This window comes from Schistocerca nitens, chromosome 1 (assembly GCF_023898315.1).
Source record: "Schistocerca nitens isolate TAMUIC-IGC-003100 chromosome 1, iqSchNite1.1, whole genome shotgun sequence".
In the NCBI taxonomy this organism is placed as follows: domain Eukaryota; kingdom Metazoa; phylum Arthropoda; class Insecta; order Orthoptera; family Acrididae; genus Schistocerca; species Schistocerca nitens.
Window position 1 is genome coordinate 980,936,722 of NC_064614.1, and position 10,549 is coordinate 980,947,270.

General features: G+C 37.3%; 1 protein-coding gene across 1 annotated transcript; it reads left to right on the top strand.

Annotated features, from left to right (window-relative positions):
• The first annotated feature begins 3,360 nt into the window (after nt 1-3,360).
• LOC126237714 (small nuclear ribonucleoprotein Sm D1) lies at nt 3,361-6,692 on the top strand. Its single transcript, XM_049947744.1, has 4 exons — nt 3,361-3,609; nt 3,857-3,933; nt 6,079-6,276; nt 6,390-6,692. Exons 1-4 carry the CDS (start codon nt 3,596-3,598, stop codon nt 6,458-6,460), a joined length of 360 nt encoding a protein of 119 aa, XP_049803701.1. The 5' UTR covers nt 3,361-3,595; the 3' UTR covers nt 6,461-6,692.
• Nucleotides 6,693-10,549: the final 3,857 nt, after the last annotated feature.

Sequence of the window (10,549 nt, forward strand, 5' to 3'; positions counted from 1 at the left end):
TAAAATTCTGCTAAACATGTCAATATATTTGAAACAAAATTTTTATTCAGTACTACTGACCAAATTTTCCTTATTAGTCTTCTTCATATGAACATTTACGTATATTATTTCATATGCAGAACTAAGAGATCTTGTATTATGTCATAAAAGAAACAGAACATTAGAGAATACTCCAAGAGCATTGGAATTTCGTAAACAGGACCCTAATGCATAATCCAGCTTAAAGTGCACTTTTATATTGTGATGGTACCTTACAGTTATCTGCTGCTGTATAGTTGCTCTCTAAATACTGCTCCATATGAGCAAACCAATCGAGAAATTACCTGATGTTACTCGTACCTTAAATACCTGGGTTATGGATAGCTCTGTTTAAAAAGAAAAGGGTTGAGCTGTGCATATCTGCTTTCATACTCAGCTGCTAACTCGCTGCAAATAATAAGCTTTAGCTGTGACCCTATGGTCAAATAGCCTATGCTAGAAGATAAATGAATAATTTAATAGAAAAGGCCCTATTCTAGTGTCTGTAATTGCTGTTAACAACAGAGAATTTTACTGAATAATGTTTAAACAAGAAAGTGAAGTTCAAATAAACAGAAACTGGTCCTACGATAATAAAGTGTAATACAGACACAAATATTCTTCTGCATTCTTCTAAAATGCAGTAAATTTACGTTGAGAGCGTTACATGAATGGAAACAAAATCCCTAAATTAAATAGTCATCAAAGATACGCAAAAACGTTGTCCACTGCATGATCACAATATACGAAGTATTCGCCAGTTCAAATAATTCAGAGTTCAGTATTGCAATTCACAAATCTCACGAAATACAAAGAGTAGTAACTCATACCCTATCTGTTCTCAATTCCATAATGCAATCCTAAAAAGTTAACATTTCTACATATTCAGACGTCATGTGAGTTAGAATCCCTTCAAAAGTGAGAGAATAGTAGAGGCTGTTCACTACCCAAAGACTATCACCAACACAAATTAATATCACACATCACCACATGCTGGTCTGCCTTCCACCAGATCTCCATTTGAAATGTCTAGAATCGCTTTCTTGATCTCTTCTACTCAAAAAATCCCAGTTTCCACTTGGCTCCCATAGTGTTCTGCTACTGTCTGCTTTTCTGTAGCTGAAGGCTGTCCCCAACAAAAATACGACATTCTACAGGTATGATCTCACACAACCTGACCACGTCCTGGGCTACAGTAATATATTCCAACAATATTTAGATAAAAGAAATGTTGTAAATGTTCATTCATACTCAAATCATTTTCAATAAATTACAAATAATGGTTTGTTCATAAATAAATAAACTAGTATTCTTATGCAAGTGCACTCACTCTAAATGACAACAGATTGTCGCTAAATATTGTTCGAAAAATTAACTTCTTAAATTATCATGATGTATTCCCAGTTCCAATCAATAGCTAAAGAAATATTTGGTAAAAATAGTTATATATTCATTAAGTTAATACACAAGTACGAAAAAATATTAGGTATTCATACTACAGTCAATTGCTGTGTTATTGCAGAGAATGCGCTTTTCTGTCAAGCATTTGTATAATGAAAAGATATAAAAAATGTAATAAATCAAGAAATAAAATAGATACATATGTGTAGCTTTCAGAAATTGGCTGCAGTGCAGTGCTATCATTTGAGATATCGTTTGTTGAAATCACATGAAGCATTTAAACCAGAGGCTCATTGTGAAAATGTTCAGTCACATTTATTGTGTAATACTGCCTTAACACTTTGTGGTATCTTGTTCAGAAACACCATGCCACTATGTGCAACATCGTTTTTAATTTCGGAAAGCATAGTCCAGTGTACATTTATCTGATTTCTGTTCTTGGTTTTGTAAGTATGGACATTAGCCCTGGTTTTTTATGTATATGCATTGTCTTTGGCATAAACAAGAACTTGGAGTCTGTACGAATTGGGAACAGTAAGTGTGAAGTATTTTTTTGCTTCAAATTATTTTGTAGACCAAAAATACATCTTATTACTTTCTCCTGACAGATGATGCCATTCTTATCTCCATCAGAGTTTCCCCAGAGTATCAACCCATAGTTCAAGTGTGGATACAAAATGCATAATAGGCTATCAAGAGGTGGTCTTGACTGACACAATAATTCCGTACATCCCCTCTGAATAACTTGCCGCAGTGCTGCACATAGTCACATGCTACCCTAATTTCCAAAAAGAAATGCAATAAAAAGCATACGAGCAGAGCATATGAGCACATACTTCCTATGTCGTCCTAGCAGATCATTCACGTTAAAGGCTGTTTTCTGGCGCTCTCTACCAATCGCTCAAACGAACCTAGAAATCCTTAGGGTGGGTTAACTCAAGCATCAAAAGTGTCTCCACATCTAGTGGCATACTGTAGCTGCAATGCACTAGCATGTGTGAACTCCCAGTTTTAGTGGCGCAAGTTAAGAGACTCAACTTTTGTGATGCCACAAGAAGTTCATCTTGGTTGTACTTTGTTGCGCCTCATACCTACCACCACTGCTCCCTGGCGACAGTATTTCGAAACACGAGCAGTCTGTTGCAGTTATCATGCAGTAATTGCTGCTGTACTCCATTCGATTTCAGTTTGTTTTTATTTTATTCTTGAAAAAATGAAAACAATGGTCTACCAATACATTTTCGCAGCTTCTAAACCTACAGTAACAACAACCTATGTTTGGATTCTGCAGCAGTGTGTGTGTGTGTGTGTGTGTGTAAACCAATGACATATCCCATGAAGGAAAAAATTAAGGAACATAATCTATGTAACGAAAAAAACGAGTCGAATAAACTTTATAATTTGTGAGACCAAGCATTGTATAAATTGCCTATTATATGCAGGAAATAGCTCCAGAGTGTAATATGGCAGTTGTTAAACTAAACTGTAGTTATTCAAAATGCCTGTATCGACGAATGCAATAAGATTCTAAAATCTTGAAAGAGTGGCGTGTCTGCAAATGATATTTACATGGTAGCTGTCATTAGTCTGCCGTTGTAGACAGCATTTTGTCTCTCATTGTTATTTCTTTTATATATGTGTTTATTTCCCTGTGTGAAATTTATTTTTTGATCCAGCATTTGGGTTTCGTATTCCTCGTATTTAACTCTTGTCACAGCGCTAAGCCCGTAATCTGCACTATTTTATCCATACACGCTTATGTGATTTCAATTGACGCCATATTGAAAGCTGTGCAACTACGTAGAATTTGTGGCGTCCTGTGTACTGTAGCTCACGATGGCACTACAGGAAGCAACAAGCTGTGGCGCCACGATAGATGGGTATGCCCTCCCGTACCCTATGTACTACATACACGATCTTTGGCTGTGGTTAGCTTTGGGAAAACCGCCATATGTACTTTTAAACATCTTTGAATGGAAGTGGCGTTGTTGTGTATAGTGAATTGTAGCAGCGGTAGAAGCTTAGTGGAAAGGGTATTAAAGTTTCCAATTAATTTTGTTCTGTATATGTAACTCGCGTATGCTGTGAAACGAGTTCGTGATAGATTGCTCTTGACACATAGCTAATAACACGTGTGTATAAATATTTGACCGGCAGTCGTGGTCTCTCAGCAGTCATGAAATTAGTGAGGTAAGTAAATAGTTAATACAAAAGCAGTGTTCATATACTATTTCTTCTCTATTTAGTAAATAGCATAACCTGAATTTTAAAGTGAACTTCAAATAGTGTATTATACTTCAATGTTGTATGTACAATTCTCGTAAATGTAGCTCGTTTCTAATGGAAGTTTCTTTGTTCTTATTTGAATTGTTTTTTTTTTTGTGTTTGTTGATTAGCAATGGATTTGTATGTTTTATCGTAATTATCATTTGTGTAGGTTTTTGATGAAACTTAGCCATGAAACGGTTACCATCGAGCTCAAGAATGGGACCCAAGTGCACGGTACTATTACTGGTAAGTTTCGTGTTACATAAATGTTTTGAGTGTCTTCAGCTGTAGTTGATTGCAATATGGGCCATCAAATGTTTTATTGTGTTTCTCATTCGCTCAAAGAACCGTTACAAAATTTACCTTGTGCTGTATAAAATACTGTTTCACCACTTCGAATTTTGTATTTTGTTGTGACGTATTTATATTTCGTAGCGTGGGATTGGTTGAGCTGTGAATTGGAACAGTTAACCTTCGTTACTGTTCTCAACGGATTTAACATAATTGGTATAGTGAGATTTGTGTAACACCTTATTTAATATACTGTTAGGAAGTAACGTTTCGTAATTTTTAGTCATAATGCTCACATTGTCAGAAATTAGAGAAATAGTATTGTCCTAATTTTGGTTATGTTTAGTTCCCTTATATGTAGTATTTGGAACAAACTTTTGTTCATTCATTGCCGAAACACTAATCAGTGTGCTCTGTGCAAAGGGTGGGGGGGGGGGGGGTAGCTGCCTGTATGTAAAACATTCATATTAACACACTTGAAGCACTTCCTTCATTATGACTATTCTTTGGGTGCAGATTCATTTGAATTAGTGTCGATATTTCCTTTTCAGATTCAGATGGGGGAAAAAAAAAAAATCTGTACACCAGGGAAGTTTAAGTTACAACTTTACCAAGACATTAGCAGTTGAAAGCACTTCTTGAATAACTAAGTTACAATGAACTCATAGATCACCTATAACACATTTTGTATTATAATTTCACCTTTTCATATCTGTGAAAACAGGCACCACTACTGTGGCGGGGTTTTGTGAACTGCCATTAAAATTTGTCTGTCTTTCTCCACAAGTGAAGCTACAGTGATGTTAAGCACAGTCTCATCTATAGCTTATAAAAATAAGCTACCAAAATGTCAAACTAGAAATTATTTGCCATTTCATGACAACATTAAGAAATATGTTGGTGTGTGTGAAACCCCAGATCACCATGAAGGGATAAGAATGAATTTGTGTATGAAGGGGCTAGGAAGAGAATGGAGTACTGTTAATTTTAGTATTCTAATGAGATGGTCTGCGGAGGACAGGGTGATCTTGAGAAACAAAGTAATCGTTTATATGAAAAAATATATTACGAAAAGGAAAGACTGCAACCACGTGATTTGCATACTAAGCTGCAACCACTGTGCTGCTTTCTACATGGGCATGACAAGTAACAAGTTGCCTGTCCGCTTGGGGGACACTGCCAAACTGTGGCCAAGGCAGCTGGACCACCAAGGTGCTGAACATGCTGCCTAACATCGTGTGCTTCACTTCAGTGACTGCTTAACAGCCTGCAATCTATCATACATCCCTGTAACCCCCCTGACCTCAGTCTTTGCTACCCCCTTTGCTGCTTCCACTCCAGCACTATACAGTCTTGTATTCCAACAAACCCACTAGTCGTCTTTCCCACTCTGCTTCTCACTCCTCTCCCCCCACTCCCTCTGCCGCAACCAAAAACTTTCCGACTGCACCTAGAAGTCCTACACGGTCCCCACCATGTCACTGCATGCTCTCGCAAGCAGCATTATACCTTCCCCCCTCCCAAGCTATCCCTCCCCAACCTGTGCCACATTCTTACTCACACGACAATGCAGTTGCAGCCCAGCAACGGTAACCGGAGACAATGGTCATGTCAGAATTGTGAATGTGAGAGTCTTCTATTTCGAAAGAAGGCCTCTTGGCCAAAAAGTTAAACTTATAGCAGTCTTTTTGTTCTACCCGTCCGCAACTCAACATTCCAGCATATATGGTGAGTTGCATTCTGTCCTTTCGGTAACATTGCCGTTTTCCATATTTTAATAAAAGATTGACTTACACATGAAATAATTAACGGTTGCAGAGTAAATGTGCTTTCTTGCACATTATTGTATGCGAAATCTGGTTGCGGCAGATGATTACTTACTGGTGTTTTTACCCCCCTCCTGTATCCATTTGTTTATGTGGATGATTTGTAATGATTACTAAGTGTATCATCCTACAGTCTGCGTAGATGATGTTCTCAAGGTAAGCTTTTTAATTAATTTGGTTTAGTGTTTGTTACAGCTTCTCACTAAATTATAAAATGTGTTCTTCCTTTGTAGTAATTTATATTTTACATACACGTTTACTTTTTTGCTTGAAGGTGTCGATGTTGCTATGAACACTCACTTAAAGGCTGTGAAGATGACAATAAAAAACAGAGACCCAGTGCAGTTGGAGACACTGAGCATACGTGGAAATAATATTCGATATTATATTTTGCCAGACTCATTACCTCTTGAAACACTGTTAATAGATGATACGCCGAAAGCCAAAGCAAAAAAGAAGGAAGCTGCAAGAGGTAATAGATTCTGTTTTAGTTATAATCATTCTTTTGTGGCATGGCAGATTATATTACACTGCTTGAAGAGAAGTGAAAAATATGTACAGCTGTAACTTATTCTCTCTATATAGGTGCCAGCAGAGGCCGAGGACGCGGCAGAGCAAGGGGACGTGGGCGTGGAAGGGGCAGAGGAAGAAGATAAGTGTTACCAAGAAAGAAATTGTTCCGTATGCGTTCTGATAAATCTCACAGACTTTGACACTTCAGTTAGATATGAATCCTTGTGTGTTTGTGCGTAACTGTATTCACACCATTGGTGTGAGGAGTGTGGTTGTGTTCTTTCCTTAATATGCATAAATTTCATTTACTGTGAAAGTTTGTATGTCAAGCATTTTTATTTGTAATATGTAATAAAGATCTATTAGGAAGTGTAATCACATTGCACATTTGTGTGTGTCACTACATTGCTGCTATGCAGTGCAAGGATTTATTTTTAAGAGGAGGCTTGAGTGTTCTGTTTCAGTGGATAGATTTGTGTATCAGTCGTACAATCACTAGATCTCAAATGAAACTTAATTTCACATGGAAACATAGTAACTGTGTTTTGCCTCCACTGACAGTAGTTGGAAGGTTTATTTTTACCATTTTGAAGACAATCTATTCCTTTGAAAACTGTCACACTTCCTCAGACAGTATGACATGTTACATGGAACAGGAGGATGATACAAGAAAAATTATAGGCAAACCTAAATTAGCTGTTTCTGGGAACTAGATTTGAGCTCATGCTGCCAGCTGTGTTTCATGGATGTTCACACGGGACAGATAAAGCTTGGAATCTAATTACTTGAATTTTGTCAGTTGTAAGAAAAGATGAAATTGTTTTCCAGTGTAAAAAAAAAAAGATTGGCAAGACCAAAGTTTGCTCTGGAAGAGACCCGAGTTACGAAAAACTAGAAGTCTTTGTACAGAAGTACTCATGGAAACATTTTCACATTGATTTCTTTGATACAGAAGGAATTGACACGCATTGTGAAGGTAAGTGTACCTCTTGCAAGGCTGTGTGAACACGTAAAGAATCACACTGTATTGGGCACTCAAAGCAGGTTGAATCCTGAACTTGGTAGTCTATGAGCTTTTATACCACAAATTCTTCCTGTTTCGTGAGAGATACTGGAATGGACTAATGTTTATCCCTTTTTTACAGGTATGACATAAAGGATAAATATTCAGAATAATTGTTATATACCAACAGCTTTTTGTTTTACTGATTTGGGAATATTGCAGTGATAGTTGCGTATATTCTTGCCTAAGTTTTCCATAGCTTTGTAGATAACAAAATTAGTTTAATGTGGTGATAGGAATAGTATGATTTTTTTACCCATCAAATTAAGTGCTCGATTTCTGTGAATCCTTTCATTCTAAGGAATTTATTATTTTTCTAAGTTTACTTGGGGTGTCATCTCCTATGGTGCTTTGAACTGTTACCAGTAATAATAAAATTATATGATATATTTATTTTTAGTTAATAGTTATGGGTGTCACATGCAAAAAGTTATTTTCAGAACAGTGGAAGTTCATTTTCAGTGACTTTGAAAGTGTCTCCTTTTACATTTTATTTGAAAGTCATGTGTTGGGTATTGTTCATAACTCTTGGTTCTTTTAATTGGGGTATAGCTTAATGCTGCAACTTTCAGGATAACACATCTGAATATGTATCTGCTTTTCCAAGTCTCTTCAGGTATTTCAGGTGAAATGAATCATTTTACATGGCCTTGATCTGAGAACTGTTTCTCTTTGCCATTGCTGCTTGTTAGCAGAATATCAATGAAGTCACCACAGTCAATGTTATCTATAAATAAATGTGGTGCAGCCATAGTTCCGTCTGCTGCATTCTGGTCAGTACCAGTCATTTTTATCACAGTGAAGAACTTGTTGTCAGTATAGATTGTTACCTGAACAGACTTCTGAGGTTTCCATCTTTCATTTACCACAGTTCTGCATATTTGTTTCTTCCTTAGGTATAAAAATTATGTTTATGTTCTTAGTCACTTAACTAGCACATTCAACAAGTGCATTACCATCCTTTAAATGTTCTTGTAAGCACATTGTTCCATGCACTTTGCTTAACAATGCCGCCCACTTCTACATACCTTTACTGTGCAAAGATGCAAGGAATTACCTTTCTCTAATGACAGTGGAATCCCTGGTTACTTCAAACTATTCCTTTCCCCCCTCCCACCCTTTTTTTTAGGAAAAAATGCCCTATATATGTTGGCAGTTTTACAATATAACTCAAGTCTGACAAATACTCAGCTTCTGCTGAGTTGTGTTCATATCAGCATCTGTATCACTAGATATATAATACACACACACAGAAAGCACATTGCTGAAACCTTCATGAGTGGTTGAAATTTGTCGGTGTGCTTTCGACTATTCCCAGGTCATTATTTCTTTATTCCCAACATTGCAGCTAAGTCTCATTCCACTCATTCACTACTATTGTTTCCCTGCCCCCTCCATGTTACTGCATCCATCCCACACGATACTTGCATTCTGGCCAGAGTTGGCAGTTATGTATACTAGGTGTGTATTAATGGTAGGGTTTCTCTTTTGCTGATCAAGACTGTGGCCGAAAGCATTTTGTGTCTTAACTGTGCCTGTCTCCAACGTAATGTGTTGTCTTTTTTTCAAGTTGTTTTGTTAGCAAAACATCTGTAACAACTGTTCAACCCTCCGAAATAGATGTTCGAAAGCTATAGCATTATACTTTTTGCAAAGTTTGTGTCCTATTAAGTCAAGACGTGTAGAATATATCAACACATTTGCATAATTTGAAAACCAGAATACCACATTTATTACTGAATATACAGTAAAAATGAAAAGTGTTCTCTAAGTGGATACCATGGTTTCATCTATGGCAACAAAACTTTCTTTGCAACACATCCTCTATCTCTGTTAACTTCTGAGTTTTAACACCTTCTTTGGCTGATTTAATAGTGAAATGGATGCAGTTGAGGATAACCTGAAAGAAATTTCTGCTAATTATTTTAGGCAAAATGTCATTCTTGAACACAGGATTTGTACTGCAATAATCCTCTATTGTTAGGCATTATTGGTCCATTGTACGTAATAATGCCAAAAAATTTGTGTATACTTTCTTCATTCATTTCTTTCCAACACTCCATCCATGCATTTTTCTTACAAAATTTGCTATTTAAAATCTGTGCAGCATTTCAATTGGATTCAGTTACAATCAAATTAATCACTTTCTTGTCAAAAAATACATGTAGTTTCAAAGTATTCCTATTTGTAGTATACATCTACATTTATACTCCGCAAGCCACCCAACGGTGTGTGGCGGAGAGGGCACTTTATGGGCCACTGTCATTACCTCCCTTTCCTGTTCCAGTCGCGTATGGTTCGCGTGAAGAACGACTGCCGGAAAGCCTCCATGTGCGCTCGAATCTCTCTAATTTTATATTCGTTATCTCCTCGGGAGGTATAAGTAGGGGGAAGCAATATATTTGATACCTCATCCAGAAACGCACCCCCTCAAAACCTGGACAGCAAGCTACACCGCGATGCTGAGCGTCTCTCTTGCAGAGTCTGCCATTTGAGTTTGCTAAACATCTCCATAACGCTATCACGCTTATGAAACAACCCTGTGACGAAGCGCGCCGCTCTTCTTAGGATCTTATCTATTTCCTCTGTCAACCCGACCTGGTATGGATGCCACACTGATGAACAGTACTAAAGTGTAGGTCGAATGAGTGTTTTGTGAGCCACCTCCTTTGTTGATGGGCTACATTTTCTAAGGACTCTCCCAATGAATCTCATCCTGGCACCTGCCTTACCAACAATTAATTTTATTTGATCATTCCACTTCAAATCATTCAGTGCGCATACTCATATATTTTACAGAAGTAATTGCTTCCAGTGTTTGTTCCGCTATCATATAATCATACAATAAAGGATCCTTTTTTCTATGTATTCGCAATACATTACATTTGTCTATGTTAAGGGTCAGTTGCCACTCCCTGCACCAAGTGCCTATCTGCTGCAGATCTTCCTGCATTTCGCTGCAATTTTCTAATGCTGCAACTTCTCTGTATACTACAGCATCATCCATGAAAAGCCGCATGGGACTTCAGACACTATCTACTAGGTCATATATATATATGCAATGGTCCCATAACACTCCCCTGTGGCATGCGAGAGGTTACTTTAACGTCTGTAGACATCTCTCCATTGAGAACAACATGCTGTGTTCTGTTTGCTAAAAACTCTTCAA